Here is a 20713-nt window from a genome sequence, read left to right as displayed (position 1 = left end):
ACGTCTTCATTATGTATCTTTAGGAGCCAGATGAAAACATTCCTCTTCAACCAGGCCTTTGGCTGATTAATATCTTAAAGGTAAAGGGACCCCTGACCATTAGGTCCAGTTGTGGATGACTCTGGGGTTGCGGCGCTCATCTCATTTTACTGGCTAAGGGAGCCGGCATACAGCTTCCGGGTCATGTGGCCAGCATGACTAAGCCACTTCTGGCGAACCAGAGCAGCGCACGGAAACGCCATTTACCTTCCTGACGGAGTGGTACCTATTTATCTACTTGCATTTTGACGTGCCTTCGAACTGCTAGGTTGGCAGGAGCAGGGACCGAGCAATGGGAGCTCACCCCGTCCTGGGGATTTGAACCGCTGACCTTCTGATCGGCAAGCCCTAGGCTCTGTGGTTTAACCCACAGTGCCACCCACGTCCCATCGATTAATATCTTATACCTTTTAAAAATGTGTTTGTGAGGGTGTGGTGAAGGGTTTTTTTTGGTTTGGGGGGGTTGTTCTTGTTTTTATTATGTAATTTGTGGCTTTATATTGCATTTTTATGTTGTGATCTATGGGTGAAGGGTGGTTTAAAAATAAATAAATATTTCTCATATATCACCTTAAGATGGTTGTTTAAAAGGCAATGCTGATGATCACAATAGTACAAATGAAAATAGGAAAACAGTGAAAATGCTCACCACACCTTCTCCAGCCTTCTGCTTTATTCTTTCCCTCCCTGGCTTGTTATCCACCTGTTCCAATGAATGTTCACAAAGCAAGAATTTCTGGTTGCGCCTGTAAAATTCATTTTAGCTAGCAGCTCCTAGTTCTCTGATAAGAAAATGTATTTCTTACTGCAGGGCACTGCATTCTGCACTGCTAACAAGCAGCACTGCTTATCATGAAATAGTCATTGGATGCACATCTTGCTCCTTGCAATTCTGCAGCAAAATCAGAGGAGGAAGAAGACTGCAAAGCAACTCCCCCAGCATCTGCCTTGATAGAGTTTTACTGCACAAAACCTGATAATACAGCTGCCTTTTGCCTTTGACTTGTGCTTGCTAAAACCATTGCCCTCTGCAATGCACCACACTGTCCCTGCAGTCTTGTACGGGTACTCAAATCCACCGTGCTAGCACTGATTTCCTCTCTGCTCTGCTGCACCTTGGTGTGCCTGCCGCCCACACAACGGAGGAGCACATCTCGGTGCTCCACTAATTCCCCACATCCTGGCCAGAAATCCATCCCATCCAGGAAGGAGATGGTGCATTTAGACATATAGATAGACGGGTGTCCTCTTGAGGAGAAGCATCTGTTACCCAAACTTACAAATCTGAGGTAGCTTCTTTTTGCAGAGGAACTGCCCCCCACATCAACAGGACTAGTGTCACATCGAGACCATGCAGTCAGAGCACATGGCTTCCCACAAAGCAGGGAAGTGTAGTTTACCCCTCACAGAGCTACAATTCCCAGCTCCCCTTGGCACATTACATTTCTCAGTATTTTGTGGGGAAGAAGCCAAGTGCTATGTGACTGTCTGCTGGGTCTCAGGGGTGGATCTGAACCTGCAGATTCAAATCTTCTCAGGATCTCCAAGGGAAGGAGGCAAGCAGCAGAGAGAGGGGGGCCAGAATTGAGGGGACGTGGCATTTTTTGCTTGGCTGGAGAGCTTTCGTTTATTTGCTCTATGCCCATCAGTTTCCACACCTTCCAGGTACAACCTGTGGGGATCAACCCACTGAACTGCCAGGACCACCCTTTCATTTCCAGGCTCTGCCCACTGAGCCCCAAAACACCTGGCGACTCCAGGTGGAACACATTGGCAAAGCACAACCTCCATGCAACACTGCTGCCAACCACACAACACTTCACACCTGCAGAATCAAGTGGTGCATTTCAGATGGGGTCAAATGTCTGAATGATCTCTCCCTGGGTGAACCTCCCTGCACATGGAAAACCACCCTCTTATAACTGTTCAGTTTAACCCCTGCAGAGAGCCAGGTTTCTTTTAATGGGGTGCATTCAAAATACACACACACAACCCAGCTGCAGTGTAATGTGGTACAGTCCAGAAAAAGTTTTTATTATGTAGTTCTGCTTAATTGAATGGGTTGCCTTTGAAGAAGAACTCTCCTGAAATACAGAGCACCACCTCTCTGAATTGTCCAAGCCCCACCTCTAAATATAACAATGTTCTGTGATGCTTTATCTGTGTGACAACTGCAAGCAACAATCCCATGCAATGAAACAAGATGTTGTAGCCTACCCTTGTCCATCTTAATTACATTTTCTCCCTGCAGCAAAGACGTCAAGACAGTCACTATAACATTTTTTTTTCAATATGCTATCTCAACTGGAGTTGCCAGCTTTTCAAACTGCCACAGTAATTACACCATCAAACAGCAGCTTAACGTGAGGCATTAGCCAGCAGTGATGTTTAGCTCCATGTTATGAATTGCAAGGCCTACCATTTCCTCCAGATCAATCTGCTTTTAAAGGCAGAGAAGCAGGTCAGGTCAGTTGGCAATCCTACCCTCTAACCTAGACTCCATTATCAAATTGCAATCCACTCTCCTGCTCTAAAGAGTCTTCACTGCCTGTAGTTTTATACCTTCTAACACATTATGGAAGCATTAGGCACCACCCTCAGGGAGAAGACAGCACATCAACACCTCCTGGATTGGCACATGCTGCCTCCTCTTATGTCAATGTGCCTCACAAGTAACATTATCTTCAGTTCACATCTACAGCCACATTTTGCTGCATTTTACTGTCTTCAGAGAAGGGAGACTAGCAGAGACTCTCCTGCAGATACAGTAGGGAGGACAGGGCTTTCCAAAATTTATAATAATTGTGCAGAAGAGGAAATTTCAGGAGGTGTTAAAGATGCAGGAGCTCTGTCCTCCCTGGCATCTGGCAACCCTAGCATAGAGCAGTGCTGCTGATCAGAGCTTTACCCTGGATTCAAAACTGGCACCTGTTTAAATGCCCCAGCTCACACTTGAAACATAAGGAACAATAATAAAAGTACCTCTGAGCATGTGCAGAGTACATTTCCCTCCACACCAAATATCACCCATCTGCGAAATTGTCTGTTTTTGGAATTAGAATGAACATATTCCATGCTGTAAGATGTGACACTTTACTTAATAGAAATTGAGTGTTGTGTCAGTGTTTGGCTGCCACATGCACTATTATTCAAAGCCTGACTCTAACGTGAAAATGCCCTCTTCACTTTTTGAGAAAAAGCACACATATCCACCCATATTACACTGCAAGAAGCTCCCTATCCTTCAAAATTGGTTAGGGAGGGGGCTTATTTGCCTTTAACAACTCTGTGATAGGCAGAAATGCAACAGGTATGTTGCCACAAGAACAGCTTTTCCTCTACTGGAAAAGGTTTTGCCTGTTGAATTTCTTCCTGTCACACCTGTTAAAGACAGATTATCCCTTCCAGGGAAAGGCAGAGATGCTACTTTAGGTGCCAAGATAGTACCCCTTAGAACAGGCATTCCCAAACTTGGCCCTCCAGACGTTTTGGGACTACAACTCCCATCATCCCTAACTAACAGGACCAGTGGTCAGGGATGATGGGAATTGTAGTCCCAAAACATCTGGAGGGCTGAGTTTGGGAATGCCTGCCTTAGAACCTCTGAGCCCTCCCAATTCACTGTCCCCTTGGTCATGTGGGGTGGGGTGGTTACCTTTTTCTCCCTTGAAGAAGGAAGTTGGGAGAGTGGTGCTCTTTCCCACTTATGCTTTCAACTCTATGGGCTTTTCAAGCAGATTAGTTCTACTAGATCCAGGTTTTACGGAGATCCCTTGGGAAAGTGACGTGAGGATGCATGCACGTTCTGTCTCTCTGCGGGGGGCTCACTGGGTAGCGAGCAGTAACTAGAGGGGGGTGGCACCCTAGGCACTCACTCAAATACACACCTGCGCCCACAGACCTAAAGGGTGGCAATCCCTGTATACGCAGAGCGTTAAGGAACCATTCATAAATTTGCTCCATCACCTCCATCATCGCATTCTGTGTAGACAGGACCTCTGTTTCTGCAAGTAGGCAGGAAGGAGGGTGCTCTGGAAAGGCTGAAGCGATCTAGTTAGACTGCTGTTCCAGTTGGCTGGATGGAGATAAGGTGCAGTTTGCGCAACGGGAATTTTTTGAATCAAGGAGTGGGTTCCTTCTAGCTAATGCCTCCCCACAAAAGGAGAGCTTTCCTTGAGGAATCTGAAGAAGTTTGACTGGGCCTTCAGAAAACTTTAGATATCAGAAGAGAGGTTTCTGAACCCATAGAGAAGACTCCCAAACTTCCGCTGCAACATTAGTTTTCTAATTACAGGGAATCTTTCACATAGGGGAGCCTTCAGTCCATCCAGAGACTGAAGAGGCACAGTCCATTGGATTCCACGAGCTTATTCCCCACTTGGTTCTACCTGCATGTGGAAAGCAGATGTATGGGATCTTAGGCCCCCCAAACACAAGGGATCAGGTCATGAAGGCTTATGCATCCTGCTGTTGTATATGCTGCAGCTCCCTCCCCTCCTCCCCTCAAGTTTCCTGCCTCTTTTACAGACAGAAATTCAACAGGTGCAACTGGCAAGCAATAAACAAAGCAAAGCAATGCTTTAGTTATTATTAGGCTAGGTAAAATTACGGTAGGATGGGAGTGTGCCTTTGGAATACCAGCTGAGCGCTGGTTTTTACTGGTGAGTCACAAAGCATGCCCTAAGGCTCCTGTGCTACCACAGCCATCTTTTGGAAAGAGAAAGCAAAAAGAAGGACTCCAAATTTAATCAGCAGGCATATCAACTAAAGTAAAAATGGGGGACCTGGTCTCCTCCAGATGCTGTTGGACTCCAAGTCCCACTAGTCCCAGCCAGCATGCCCAATGGTCAGGGATGATGGGAGCAACAGTCCAGCAATATATATGAAGTGTCACAGGTTGCCACCCCCTCCCCATACCCAAGTTATGAACTGGGGGGCCCTCAAATTTAGTTAGGACTGAGAGCTGAAGGAACATATTTCTTTTAAGAGGCTGTTTTGATTTTGGGATGTCTCTGTAATCAGGCTTGACAAAAAACAAATATTGCCTTCCAAAAGGAAACAGTAAAACAGAGGCTTCATTCATTCAATGATCTTGCATTTCCCTCGATAGCTCAGAAAGGCCCTTAAATAGCAGTTTTTACCACTGAAATTATTTACATTGAACTTTGTAATTAATTCTTCAATTGCTTAAAAGGTGGGTGATTAGCCAACTAAAAAAATATTTAATTGGTTTCCTAAGAAAGGAGAGGGGCAAGATGGATAAAGAGAAGCGGGGGCCAAAAGAGAAGGGGGAAGGGGACACAGAGGCTCAGTGTATTGTTTTTTGCTTGGATTTTAAAATAGCCACAGAGAAGCTCCCATTTTAATCTGTGCAGCAGCACCGAGTAGAGCTGTTTAGCCCCTGCATCCCCACAGTGGTGTTTCCCTGTCCTAGATGACCACCCCCCTGCCACTATATTTCCCCCACCTTGGTAGAAATAGCACGGCTTCAGGTGGGCATGAGTTTGGTGAGGGAAATGGTACAGCATTTAACAGTCTAAGACACCATCAAAATTAGAGATCTCCTGTGGCTGCAGTAAAGTAAAAACAACAACAGAAAAACATCAGGCGATCCAATATGGATCTCTTGCATCACATCCATTTGGCCTAGATCAGGGAGAGGGGAACCTGTGACCTCTGATATGTTGTTGGACTCCAAATCCCATCAGCCTCAGTCAGCATGGCCAAAGGTCAGGGAAGATGGGACTTTTTGAAGAAGAAGGGGGGGCAGATTAAGACAGAGTCAGAGTAAAGGCACAACTTATGTGTGCTTAGAAGATTGATCCACATGGTTGTGCTCAGCCCCAACAGCCCATTTCACAAATGGCTGCATGCAGAGCAGCCCAAGACATTTTGCTGCCAGAGGCTGAAGACAAGATCCTTCACTCCACGCACATTTAAACTGGAAAGGCAGCTGAATTATACTTCAGCACTGGCGAGGGGACAGCATCCTCCTCTGTGCTAGAGCGGAAGCAAGCTCACTCTTCAGGGCTCTGGCGTCAACATCTTGCCTGCTTCCCTCCCCATCTGCTGCCAGAGTTGGCAGCCTCACTCTGCCTCATAGTAGAGCCGCCTCTGGCTACACCAAAGAGATGGAGGTGCATGAGTGTGGTCCCTCAGCATCCTATAATAATAACCCTCCACAGGCTCTGTTAAGGCCAAGGTATGATGAGTGGGTTACAGAGCAACAGAGCATCTTTACTTTACTTTACTTTACTTTATGTTACTTTAACCACCATCTCTTTGCACAGCTCATTCACCCTGCAACAAATTCTACGCAGGAGCGCAACAATGGCTGCAGCACTGGAGCAGCTGCTTTGCACGTCCAGGGTCCCAGCCTCAGTCCCCAGCACCCCCATGTCCTTTGTTGCTGCCAGTCAGTGCTGACAGTACCAGGCTAGACAGACCAATGGTCTGGCACAGTTCAAAGAAGCTTCCTAAGTCCCTAGAGGCTTAGTCCACTTTATTTACCAGCACCAGACAAAGGAGTTGTTTTATTATTATTATTATTTAAATATATTTGCTGCTTCTGCTCTTGTGCATGAGGCTTCCCCGCTTCCCCACCCAAGTATCATTATTTTTAAAATAAAAATGGCCACTCTAAGCTTGGCAAGCATGGGCTGCCTACATGTCTCGGCTTCCCTCAAAGAGTCCTGGGAACCATAGTTTGTTGCGGGTGCTTATAGCTCTGTGATGGTAAACTACAGTTCCCATTATTATTTGCAGTGTGGAGCCATCTACATTATATATATGGTTTGCATGCAGCCTTAACCACAGAGCTGGGATATAGAAGCCTTTTATGTCTTCCAGACAGAGAAGCTCTAGTCCCAATTATTATTTTCTTTCCACAGCCTTTATAACCTTACATTTTCTCTCCCCACCCCCATCACTGCTTCCTCTCCTGGAGCATCCTGGGAATTGTAGTCTTCAGAGCCAAGGCCAGTTCTCACTACCACTTCAGCAGTGTGGACTTCCTGCCTATGGAAAACCAGCCCCATGCGCATCCCCCAACATATGCAGGACTTGTCTTCTTAACCACATGCTGGGAAGATTCATTTCCCAGGCAAGCACCTCCCAATGAGTGCTTGAAAGCAAATTCTGCCCATGTCAGCCAGTGCGTTTACAGGCCATGGTTGTGTCCACACTCCTGTTTACTGTGCCCTCACTACACTTCCAGTTCTGGAGATTTAAGCCTGTTCACACAACAAACTACATCTGTATCCCAAACAGTTATAAAATACAGTGGTGCTTTGCAAGACGAAATTAATCCGTTCCGCGAGTCTCTTCGTCTTGCAGTTTTTTCATCTTGCGAAGCACGGCTATTAGCGGCTTAGCGGCTATTAAGAAAAAGGAAAAAAACTCGCAAGAACTCGCAAGACGAAACGTCTTGCGAAGCAAGCCCATAGGGAAATTCGTCTAGCGAAGCGACGCAAAAACCGAAAAACCCTTTCGTCTTGCGGGGCACCACTGTATTGCTGTCTGACATGTTGTTTCTCAAACCAGCTTCATGCTAATTGAGGTCCTTAGCTGATCCTAGTTTGTTGATAGCCAAGGTGTGAACACCTTGTGTAAACACCTTGGTGCCCTGGAGCCTAGACAAGCAGCAGCAGCAAATCTGACCCTAATGAAGCCATGCTGATGTGAACAACTAGCGGGGAAAGACCTGTGCAATGCTTGGGGGTGGGGACAATGTCTCTTGCAAGGCAGGAATGTGAACAAACACTAGGAATAATAAACTTTTGCACACAGCTGTGGCACAACTAAATGGTTGTTACAGGAATAGGCCCTTAGACTGCAGGTTGATGCCTCTTAGCTCTGCGGGTTTCAAGCAGTCTTTCTCGGAACTGTAGGATTCCTTGGAAGAATGATCAATAATTATAGACAAATTCCTCCAGAAACATCTTCTACTCTAAGGCAGCCCCCCTCCCATGCCTCAGTGCTCAGCAGTAGAGTTGTCACATTTTGCCTATAACTATTTTAGCATATGGGAGGGGTGAGTGCTTCTGAACCCCCACAGAGTTTCTTCCACCGCCCCTCTTGGCATGAGCAGAATACCCTGCTGCCTGCCCAGCAACTGCCTGGGTGTGCTGGGAATCTGGTGCCTGGCATCCTGCTCTCAGGGGAGTTTGGTACCCAAACTGCTGCACTGCCTGTGAAGCCGCCCTGGCAGAAGACAGCAGGTGGCCAAGATGGCTGCGAGGGAAGAAGCTCAGGGTCTTCCTTCAGCTACCTGAACATCCTTGGTGAAACAATGCTCCCTGTTGCCATTTTGCCATATGCCTCCTGCAGAAATGGTGCCAGTATACTCTCCGCCAGTTCACAAAAGAAAGCAAGGCCAGGCTTGCAATCCTCTCCCCTCACATCCTGTTTTTTCATGGCATGCATCATTATCCTCCCTGCACCCATCATTCCACGCTGCCAAAGGCTTTTCTCTGCCTGCCGCCTGCTGTATCCATTTGCTCTGCACTGACTTAAAAGCCAAGATGGTGCTTCTTCTCTTGGTTTTACAAATACAGTAGAAAAAGAAAGAAAGAAACATGTTTGTTCTGTAGTAAGTCATTGGCAGTTCAAAATAGACTTCAGCAGGTGCAGTGGATGGAACAGCAGGCTGTGTGGTGTATGGTGACTTAGTGTTCATGCGTGCACATGCCATCGCATGTGCACTAGAGACAAGATATATGCTCTGCTCAGAGATTTCCCTCCTGGGGAGGGAACTCAACACTGCAGAGCAGGCTACACCAGCCGGGTGCCTGCCGGCTCTTTTGAACTACAACTCCCACTGATCCACCACAGCTTAGGGAAGACTGCGGCAGAACTATAGCTCTTGCATTTTCTACTAACAAAAAATATTAAAAGGCTTCCCCCCCCAAAAAAAGCAAAAATAGGGGGCATTGGTTTACCTGGGACAGGAAAGCAGAAAATAAAAGCTGCCCCTAGTAAATAGGAATAACTGGAATATGATTTTTAATGTTTTTTTAAGACTCTTAATATAATTTTCAAAATCATTTAAGCATCTTACAATAAAAATGGATTTGTACCCCATCCCTCCTCCCAACCACTCAGGATGTGTGGCGCGCACACTCACAACACTGTGGAATCAGAGCACACACATGCTCATGCCTGCCTTCAATTGTAGCAGAAGCGTGGAAATGGCTTGTGGCTTCTGAAAGACTAACAGCTCCTTTTGGTGGTCGCTGAGTCCATGGATGGATGAAGTGTAATCCTCAGTAGGTACAAATATATCCATGTGAGTATAAAAGTGGGTGGGGAGGGAACATAATGGCTGGGGTTTACAGGGAAAGAAATGCCAAAAAGGGCATTTTGTGACAATAAAATTCAAGCTGAAAGGTTTGGCAAGCAAACACAGTGACCCTTTGCAACCACTTTTGCCAACCTGGTACCTTCCAGGAGTTTCAGACTACATCTCCCCTCTGCTCCTGCCAGCATGCTGGCAAAGGATAGGTGATGCTAGAATGAATGCGTTAACCTTCAGTGCAAAGATTGGGGAATCTTGTTCTCTCCAGATGTCTCTGGTCTACAGTTCCCTTCATCCCTGAGCACTGGCCACGTTGACTGGGGCTGATGAGAGTTTAACAGCATCCGGGGGGTGGGGGGTAGCTTCCCCATCTCTGCATTAAGATGACACAAAGTGTTTGTTGGTTGGCTGCTGCCAGAGACTAGCATGGCTGCCTCTTTGGCTAACAATTAAAGCAAGTAGAAAGGAGAACTATGCAGTGGTTCAGTCAAAGTCAAGTTGGGTGGCAAGTATCCTTGCAAACCAACAGGCCATTCATTCCATTGAAAGTGATGCCAGGAGCACATGGACACGGGTGATTCAAGCAAGGCTCAGAGGCTGTGGCTTAGGACAATGAGCTGCCATCTCAGTGCAAGAGATGGCAGCATATACAAGGCAGCCTTTTGATCTTCTGTTCAGCATGGTGCTGCACACCCAGTGGGGAGCAGGGCTCTGGCTGCAGCTGCTTCGGGCTGCTGTGTGTCTGCCGCAGCCTTCAAGGCACTGACACCCTCTATCTTGCCCTGCCGTGAAACAAGAGCCTTTGCATCTTGACACATCATCCCCAGCAGGGATCCAGAGCCGCCTGCGACAAACATCGCCAATCCATGCTCCCTACGGCGCACGCATCCTGAAGCTGCAATCTCTAGGAGAAAGCAGGATGCCCAAAGCATGCATTACGGTTGGGGGTACGATGCGGAGGAAGCCAAGTGGAGCGAGTAGGGCAGACCACCCCACATTGCCCCTGCTTCAGCCAGATACTGTCGCTCTTCAGCCCCCTTCCTTGCTTGCATAAGAGGTCCCTAGAAGGGAAATATATTTGTAGCTCATTTCCCCAGCATGCACATCGGCCACATTAGCCAGCCTCAATTCTGCTGGGAGCTGAATGTAAGCCTAGGCACTTAACTTGCTGTGCTATTATAATAACCCTGGTGATACCATTGGGGTGTTTCTGAGTCACCCTGTTAACCAGCCGGCCTCAGAGACCCAGAGAGGCTCTACAAGAACCAGTCATTCCAACAAGAGAGAATGCTACTCTGTGCTTTTTATTAAGGACTCTTTCCTTTTATTGAGGGCTTCTTACCTTAAGAAGTATTTGCGCAATTGTCCACCAAATTCAATCATGTCAAATGGGGGAAAATGTGACATGTATGTCATTAGGAATATTAGAACAAATCAGATGAAAATCCCATTTTGGCCAGCATTTTGTTTTCCAATAACAGCCAGCAATCTGTATCTGAGAACCTCATAGGCAGGAGTTAAAGGCAATAGCCTTCCCCTATTCTTGATCACTGTTATCTGATATTATACAGGTATACTGCCTCTGTACATGGGGTCTCCATTTCCTGACCATGGCTAGTTGCTGTGGATAAACATATTCCCACCCAACCCCATGGATCTGTCTCATCCTTTTGTTGAGCCAAATGCCATCATCCACTCCATCTTGCAGCACTGAATTCTGTAGGTTACATTTGTATAAAGGAGGTAACTGATTAACTACTCAGAAGTTTGGAATTTCTATGCTATTTGCTTGCAGGATAGATGATGATAGATGATAGATAGATGATAGATAGATGATAGATAGATAGATAGATAGATAGATAGATAGATAGATAGATAGATAGATAGATGATAGATAGATAGATGATAGATAGATAGATAGATATAGATAGGAGAGAGAGAGAGAGAGGGAGGGGGGGGAGAGAGATGCAAATTCACAGCAGATGGCCAATTGGCCTACTGTGACTATCCTCAACATTGGCAGCCTGGGATTTGATACTTTCAGGCTGCAGAAATCACATCTTGCTAATTCACATAATAAACTTAACTGGCATGCATGTTTACATTCTTCCCTATTGAGTATCCTGACCTCTGTCTAAGTGAGATTCCTCAAATCTCATGCACCTTCACACATACTGCAACCACACAAGGGCTGGCATCCTCATGCCCAAAACCTCCGGATGGCAACTGGCACATGGACCATGCAATGCTGGAGTGATGGGTTTGGGGGGCCTGTGCCAATTGGGAACAGAAGGAGCAGGGGTGGAGTGAAAGAGCGAGTGGGAGAGACTATACCATGAGAACAAAGGGGGTAGCTGAGTGTAGCAGCATATTCTGCCATGCACAGGCAATCACAAAACACAGATACCCAAACCTGATATATCACAGGTGAGTGAAGGCCAGTCATAAGTGAGATAGAGCCAGGCAGGAAATCAAATGGCTACTAGAGGCTATTAATAAAAGGATGATCTGGTAATATATAAATCAGCAGTTTTGCTTAAGGGACTTGTAGCAGGATACTAAATCCTCCTTCTTGGAAGTCAAATGGTTAAAAATATGCTTAAAAACTCTCTCACTGAAGCCAAGATTTTAAAATGGTTTGTACATTGTGTTTGCACAGAATCTTGCCAATTGTTCCCCTTGGTTTATTTCAGCCTTGCCTTAACCACAAGTTGTCCCACAGATGATCAAATAAACCTTGGCTTGTATCTCCAACATTTCTTTTCTTTTCCAACTGCTTCTGCTTCATGCCTTTGTAGGCAAGGACCTAGGGTGGGTTGGTGTTGGGTTCACAGATAATGCCAAGCCATAGTTAAAACAAGCCAAGGTTATGAATAACAAAAGGATAGCTTCAGCAAATGATTAAGCCACTGGGCAGGGTTCACATAAACCATGGTTTTAATGTCATTCCACCAGGGCCTGCAGGTATAAATTCAAAGAGTCAAAGAAGCACCTGCATATAGACCAAATGTACACCAACAGTAAGCCTGGTTACTTCAGAATTGCACCCAGAGCAATCTTATCAACAGAGACTGTGTCATGGTGCCCCACCAGAGAAAGACATACTGGTAAAACCCAATCCACTAAAAAGAAGTGTGAATTAAGGAGCCCCCTGCAATCAGCTCTGCAGGGATGCACCACGACTCCCCTAAGGTCACCAATGTTTTTCTAACAAGACTTCCTTTGCCTGTGCCTGGGATGTAGAGCTTGAACAGAGAAACCACATGGCCTGAGATTGGGAGCTTGCCTACTGAACCACCTAGGAATGTGTGTGTGCCCAAGCCACAGTGTCCTTCTCTGACACAGAAGGAAATGGGGCTCTGCCATAGCCATGATGGTGAGGTGACTAAAAAGTGGCAGAGATTGATCAAGCTGGAACCCAGGTAGGTCTCCATTGGTCAATAGTTATTAGAGCTAACCGCCATCTGTATTGGCATTCTGTTGGCCTCTGAAGACACACCGGTTTACGCAGGCATTCCTTTGATGTCTCAACCCAAGTTTCCTGTTTCAATTGCTGAATTGTTTTAACAGGTATGCTTTAATTTTAATTTATTTTAATTTATGGATCTATAGCTTGATGTTTTAACACGATTATTTTGTTTTGTATTTTTTTTTTAAATATTTTTTATTAAGGATTTTCTTGTTTTACAGGAGTGTAGTGCCTCATATTTTTTTTTTCTTCTTCCACGTAGCGTTTTTACAAATCTGTTTCATTTGTTGAGGCATTAGGGGGAGAAGAAAAAAGAAAGAAAAAAGAAAGGGGGTGGAGAGAGGGAAGATGGATGGGGGTGGGGTCGGGTGGCGGTGTTTCTATTATGTTTAATGTATGTAGAGTTTGGTGTCAGCGTTGCTTGTGTTGTTTACTTGTGTTCCTTTGGTGGTGAGAGAGGTTGGGGTTGGCCTAGGGTGTGATTGTTTGCTTGTGGTTGGCTGTGGTGATCTTTGTTTTCGTGTGTGAGTGAGGTGGGTGGGTGTTTTGGATCAGATTTTGTTTTGTATTTAAATCAATTATTTTTATGTGTGATAGTACTCAGCCACCTCTTTTTCTTTCCTTTTTTCCTTTTTTCCTTTTGCTGTTCATGGCAACCATTGGGTGTTGGCACCCACTGCAGGTTTATCAAAATATGAGTACCAGCACCTTATGATTTTGTTTTGTTTTTAACAAAAAAAAGCACTGTTTTAAATTATGGTTCTTTACATTTTAATTTTCCGTGTAACTAGTTTTTTATACTTTATGCTAGTTTTTTTAAGTGCTTAGGAGTCTATTTTTGCAGTGGGAGGTGTTAACAACAACAACAACAACAACAACAACAACAACAACACTGATAACACAGCTTTCCTTATTCAGTTCATTATTATTTTTCTGGTAAGGCGCATGCTTGCAGTCACTCTTTGTTGCTTACAAACAGATGCCCCCTTTTCCCTCAAGTGTTTGAAAGTGAAGGACTGTTTTGAGTTAATCTGCACATCCAATGCTGCCTTCACACAAACACACGGAGAACAGGAGCAAACTCTGCCCATAACTCTGCCTATTAATTACAGGCAGAGCTCTTGAATCATGGAATCATAGAATCCTAGAGTTGGAAGAGACCACAAGGGCCATCGAGTCCAACCCCCTGCCAAGCAGGAAATACCATCAGAGCACTCCTGACATATGGTTGTCAAGCCTCTGCTTAAAGACCTCCAAAGAAGGAGACTCCACCACACTCCTTGGCAGCAAATTCCACTTGAAACATGAACAGTCCATAACAATGAGGAAGAGGCAGCAAGGCCGGCACCTGCTCTGTCTGGCAACTGCAGGGATGATGGAGGACTGAAAACCATTGAGGTTGCAGACCAGAGTAGCCCCACAGCTGCCAGAAATATATATATTTCTTTTCCAGAAGGTCTTCCTCTGTTTATGAATAACACCCAATGTATAACTCAAAGGCATGAAAGGGCTGGGAAACCATGAACAATCTTGGGAAATGCAGCTTCCTGTGGGCCACTGGGACATAAACATGCTGCATGAGAAACTGGTAGAATTCATAGAATCATAGAAGTGTAGAGGTGGAAAGGAGCCTGGCTCATCTAGTGCAAGCCCCTTGCTTTGGTACAGCTCGTTTTGGGGGCCCAATCCAGCCCCCATGGCAGTATATGTCCTTAAAAAAAGCTCAGCAACTTTGGTCGGCCCTCACACATATTCACTTCATCAAATCTGGCCCTCTTTGAAAAAAGTTTGGGCACCCCTGCTTTAGTATAACATAGTTACTGATGTACTGTATCCTAAGGCTTAGTATGTCATGACAACCAATTATCTATTTTAGCCAGTATCCTGTTATGGACAGTTGACAGTATCAGGTGTTATAAAGGAGGTATATAAAACAGCTTACACTCCTTCAGTTTACACCCATTCTACAGGTTAATTAGATCATCATTCACAAAACCATTGTTTAACTAATGGTGAAGTCACAATGAATTGGCTTTTTCCTTTCCTCCCTCCAGGGGATTATGGCGCACTGGCAATCCTCCTGAATTCTCTGAAATGGACTGAGCTTGCAGGTCCTGACTCAGCCCACTTGTGTTGATTTCCCCACATTAAAACAAAAACAAAACACAATTCTACAAACTGGTGCTGTCCTAATATTCCTGCCTGCCATCAATTTGTCTAGCTCATTTTCTAATCCAGTTATACAGTTGACCATTAGCATATTCTGGGGCATTCAATTCCAAAGCTCAGCAGTGGTGCTGTATTTTCTAGTTTAAAATCCCTATTTATTTTACATTATGTGTGCATGTGCTCATTTCATCTGATCCAATTCCATGCACAAGGACTGATCCCATTCATAAGGGAAGCATTGAGTTCTCCATCTTCTTACCCATCAGTCTTGTTCAACTAGCCCTTCTTGGTTATCATAACCTCTAAAAATCATGATTCCCTTGGGAGAGTTCACAGAGTCCATTCTCACCCTGTAATGCTGCTCTGATAGAGAAATCAGGGGCAGGTGAGAGAAGGCTCTCGGGGGATGCCTAGCACAGGAAGCTAGGCATGATTTAGCTCCATGCCATATAACATGCCTGTCCCCAGCTGTTGTCCAGCCTGGGATTTTGGCACAGGAAGCAATGCTCAAGGGACTGATGCCTTCATAGGCTTGTGCGCCCTAGCTGGTGGGTCTCAGAGTCCCTGTATAGAAACCACAGGTAAATGGAACCTTCTCTTCATGTTGGCTTCTGGAAAACTGGACAGAGTGGCCCAACAGCTGTGGGTAGAGAAGGTCACCCAGCCAAGGAAGCCGGAAGCTTGGGGGGAAAGAAGGCAGAGGACAAGTGTAGGCTCTGGGAGAGCCAGGAGACAACTGGTGCTTGTGCTGTAGCCTCTGAAGGGAGGAGAATCTGGGTGAAGGCATGGTGGGGGCAGGAAGGTGAGTCTGGAGGGACTGGGTCTGACTGGTGTGTCAAACCAGAGAGTCACACATTCTCTGGAGACTTGGAACAAAATTAGACCATGCAGCCTTAAGAACAATCCTGGCTTTTGGTTGTGATCATTCCCTAAGGGAGTCTCCTTGGGGAAGTGCAAAATTGTTTCACTAAAAAGCTGAAGGATGAACCCAGACAGTTCCCCTTCCCCTTCATCTTCCATGAGCCTGGGGAGGGGGAAAGGCAGACACAGAAAGAAGCATCTTCCATTTTGCACAGATAACTCCCTGAAATTCCTGTTCAATTATTCAGACCTCCTCCATACCTTAGCAAGGCCAGCCAACCCAAGATGCAGACTGGGAGGGCAGCCAAATTGGCACTCGTCACCCAGCTGGCATTTTTGACTTCTCAGCCTGATACAGGTTGAGGCTGCAAGACAAATGCTGGTTGTCCATCCCCTCTTTTCTTTTCTTTTCTTTTCTTTTCTTTTCTTTTGGTAAACCGTTTGTGTTAGGAAAACTAAGCACCATTTCTTTCCCACAACTTCAACACACACCAACCTGTTTCACCTGGAAATCTCTCCCCTTTCCTCCTCTTAATGAAAACATGGTCTACAATGATCCTGGGCTGAGTTCACCTCTGGTGCAGGCCAAAGGGGTCATAGCCTGGTGGCCATCAAGGTCCACCTGCTGTCTGACACCTCCGTCCCTCTATCCCTTTCTTTGTCACCTCTCACAGCCCTGTCAGACGGGCAATAGATACTCAGCACAGACACAGATGGGGCATGCTCAGCACAGACACAGATGGGGCATGCGGCAACAGAAAAGTGCAAAGCGAAAATAAGAAGAGAAAGTGAGGGGTGATGCAATAGCTGAGGGGGAATGGATTTGGGGATGGAATGACAGGTCGGATGAAGAGGTGGAAGAGGGATGGGTGGGTGAACTCTAGAGGAAGGTGGGAGCCTGCAAAAGTGAGAACACTGGCGGGAATGAAGAGAGGCACTGCAGTGCATGCATGATAAGGAGCTGCCTGCCGTGACAAAAGAACAGGGGGGAACGGCAGGGTTTAAGAAGCTTTCCCACCTGGTGCCCTCCAGATGTTTGGGCAGCGCTGGCTGGGACCAATGGAAGCCGCAGCCTGAAACACCTGGAGGGCACCAGGTTAGCCAGGACTGGGCTGAAGAGCAGCTGCCAGCTTGCCAGCTTGCCCTACGCTTCTCACAAAGGTGCCACGCAGTGTGGAGACAGTGGGGTGGGGGGGAGCCGGCCTGGAGGAAGCATCTGCCACATCTTGGTGCCCAGACACTCGAAGTGGCCAAGGCTGGGGGAGGGGAGAAATAATAGAGATGGTTGACCCCCTCTGGAGAACTGGGAGCGGTGATGGGGGGGGGGGAGTAGCTAATCCTTTGTCTCCTTCAGGCAGAAGGAGGAAGGAAGGGTGGATGGATGGATGGATGGAGGGATAAGCGGGGCGGGAGGGGCGGCTTCCCCATCTCCCCTTGCCAGCTCCTTACCAGTCTGTCCCTGGCTCATCCACCACCAGCAGCACTTTGCTGCGCCCCGAGGACCCTCCGGAGCCGGCGACCCCCCCGACCTGCTCGCTGAAGGTGGCCGCCGCCGCCGCGGTCGTCTGCTTCACGGCGTTGGAGAGGGAGGAGAAGAAGCCCCCGGCCCCGCCGCTGCTGCCCGCGCCCGGGCTGGGGGCCGACGGCGGCCTTTCGGCGGGCGAGACGCTGCCGGGCGAGGGCGAGGTGGCGCTGGGGGGCGGCGGAGGGGGCTGCGGGCGCTGCAGGTCCGTCATGTAGCCGTTGGGCAGGTTGGCCATGAAGTTGCTGTCCGAGAGACGCCTGCGCAGGTAATTCATGTTGGCGCCGGGAGGGGGTCGCAGGGGGTCGGCGGGGGGGCAGGGGGACTCCTAGGGAGGGGACCCCCTCGAGCGCTGCGTCTCTGGGTGGGGTGGGGTTTGCTAAGCCTTCCAGGTGGGATCCCCACCACCCCCACCCCCGGACGGCTGCTGCGGAGATCTCGGGGGTTGCCCAGCTAAAGGAGGATCCAGAGAACGACCAGCCTGCCAGGGATTTCTCAGGGGGGGGGGGCGACTAACGGGGAGAGGCTCCCTCCCTGCAGCAGATCTGTCTCCTGCAGGGAAGATGAGGCTGCTCTTTTCCTTTTAGCCCTCTGGGATCCTTTGCTTCTGAAGGGATTTGCAGGAATGATCTCTTTCTCTCTAGCCGGGAAAGGGTCCTCCAAGGCGCTTTCTCGGCGCGCCTGCCTCCTGGGGAAAGGATCTATAGGGAAAGATGGGTGCCCTTGTTCCCCTGCGCTTTGGGAGCGGGAGATCGCTCGAGAGAAAGGAGCAGCCAGCCCGGCGCGGCTCCACCCAAGTCCTTCTGTGAGCCTCAGCAACCAGCCCTGCCCAGTTAAGCGGCTCTCCTGCGCGTGGACTCGCCCAAATGCTTCCCTTCCCCCCTCTGCGGCTGCAGTGGTAGCGCCTGGCCTCTGCGAAGCGAATCCCGGGGTGGACCATTAGGCGACGGGAGAAGGGGAGGAGCTCGGCTGCTCTCTCCTCCGCCCCCCTTCCTGGCGAGTGTGAATGGTACGGCCCGGTACCCAACAGCGGAGATGCAGGGACAGAGGCAGAAGGATGCTGATGATGCTGTGCACTCCGGTGGAATTGATGCTGGTGGTGCCACTGCCCTTAATGCTGAGGTTGACGTCATGGTGCCAGTGTCGATGATGTCACGAAGCTGGTGGCAAAGAAATCCCAAAGCTGATTTATATTCCCACTGGTTGCACTGCACTGTAGGATGTATCAATGGAATAAGTGGAAAGCCTCCCTTGAGGGCTGCAGGGAATGGGATACAGTCACAGGGAGAGGCGGGAACTTCCCTCTTGCCCATATTTTGATCCTTCAATGAAGGGGCCAGAGACAGACAGCCAACCACCACCCAGGACTCTGAGAAAGCAGAGAAATGGGAGGTCTGTTTCCTACCTGCTTGAAGTGTGACTCGGCCATTATGTGGACTTTTAATTGTAGAATTGTAGAAATGGCATTGGTTGTTTCTTGAGGTAGTTTGATTGTTTGCATTTAATCCTATTTTAGCTTATCAAATGCCACTCCAGCAGCTTCTGGCATTCTGCCCCTGAATATCAGTGCCTGGGAAGCATCTGTGAGCCAAGCGCTGTTGCTGCATCCATGCCCAGCCGGCAGGCTTCCCACAGGCATCCGGTGGACCCCGTGAGAACAGGATGCCATGGACTGATTGGGCCATTGGCCTGATCCAGAAGACTCATCTTGTGTTCTTAAGCAGTTTATCAATCTGTAAAATAAATAAATAACAATTTACCTACAGAGCTATGAAAATAAGCAGAGAAGGGAAAGGTGCAGACCACCAAGCAAAAAGAAAAAACCAAACCAATAATAATAATAATAATAATAATAATAATAATTTATACCCTACCCATCTGGCTGGGTTTCCCCAGCCACTCTGGGTGGCTCCCAATAAAATATTAAAAACACAATAAAACATCAAACATTAAAAACACCTTCAGGTGTTTTCTAAAAGTCAGGTAGTTGTTTATTTCCTTGATATCTGATGGGAGGGCATTCCACAGAGTGGGCGCCACTACCAAGAAGGCCCTCTGCCTGGTCCACAGGGGTAGAAGGAAAAAAGGTTCATGGCCCTTGGTTATTTGTTTGTATGTTGCTTACATGGCTCTATCAGTGCTTTGCAGACCAACATTAGGAAAAAGAAATAATGGTGCCTTCTATTAAGCTTTTAACCTTAAAGACTGTACAGGTATCTAGTTTATCTCAGGCTCACATAACAAGAGGGACCTGTGATTAGCAGGGGCTTTCCAGCATGGCCCCATGCTGCAAAAGCAGAGGCAGACACACTCTTCAGGCAAGAAGATGATCATGAGGCATTCAGATGGTTTCTCTCCCTGGCTTCCCAACACAAACTGAAGAGGTTAAGTATGCAGGGTTAAAACTGCATATATTTAAATAATTTTTTAAAAAAATTAAAGAGCAAATGTGTAAGGAAAATGAATGCATAGCACAGCCATAAGGTATGGCAGACAGTAAACAGGGCTAGAATTCTTTCTGTAGGGGAAGGAGAAGCCTCAGGCCCCATCACAGCATTGTTAGTAGAAACGTTTTAAAAGGTTTTTGACTAACTGGGTTCCCCCCGCTTCTGCTGAGTTACATCTAATGTTTTAGTTTTGGGGGTCTCTTTTGAGATTTGTTGCTGAGAATTTTGATAGGAATGGGAAAACTGTTATAGATTTTATTACAGTTGTTATTTTTTATTTTAAAATGAGCTGGGGTATACATTTTAAAAAAATTAAAAAACAATAAATAAAACACACAAGCAGAAGCACTTTACATGCAGCATCATTTCATATGGAACTATACAAGCACACAGCTGTAGTCTGAGGATTTCCTTGAGGAAGCTGAATGATCCTGAGCAGATAACAAATAAAATGCAGCCTCCTATGTACCTCACCTGAGAGTAAGCCCCACTGAATATAGATGGGGTTACTTCTAAGTAAACATGTCAAGAACTGGCCTGTTAAAGTAGCAGCCAGGGCATTAAGCTTTGCCTCTGTGTGTGCACATAGTGCTTTACAGGATAATGCAATTTACTCAAAAGTAAATCCTATTGAATTTAAGGGGTATACTCCCAAATAAACAGGATTAGGGTTGCAGCTTAAAAGCCTTAATGAAAAAAGTAAAAAATGGTGACACAAACATTGGCAAAACCACTTCACATATGAATACCTGCAGCAGCAATTCACAGGAAAAACACACAAAGCAGCATTTCACAAACACACATCCATCTGCAACAACTTCCCTTCCCACATCTTCTGTCTTCTGCAGCTGCTGCCTGCTCACTCTGGCAAGGGCCATTTTTCTTTTGGGAATCAGGCTCCATCTGGGAAG

At 46.9% G+C, this 20713-nt stretch overlaps 1 protein-coding gene across 2 annotated transcripts in view; it reads right to left on the bottom strand.

The window, feature by feature from the left end:
• SYN1 (synapsin I) overlaps nucleotides 1-18256 on the bottom strand; it is a 109334-nt gene extending 91078 nt beyond the window's left edge. The window contains exon 1 of one of the 2 annotated variants that reach the window (XM_081895222.1): nucleotides 17283-18256. In XM_081895222.1, the coding sequence (XP_081751348.1) occupies nucleotides 17283-17632 (350 nt within the window). In that variant the 5' untranslated portion in view covers nucleotides 17633-18256. The remainder of the gene's footprint in view (nucleotides 1-17282) is intronic. The other variant, XM_081895223.1, reaches the window with a different exon arrangement.
• Nucleotides 18257-20713: the final 2457 nt, after the last annotated feature.

Source organism: Podarcis melisellensis, assembly GCF_964234715.1.
Source record: "Podarcis melisellensis genome assembly, chromosome: 17".
NCBI classification, from domain to species: Eukaryota; Metazoa; Chordata; class Lepidosauria; order Squamata; family Lacertidae; genus Podarcis; species Podarcis melisellensis.
The sequence above is the reverse complement of the archived record's forward strand: the minus strand, read 5'-3'. Positions and strand labels throughout refer to the sequence as shown.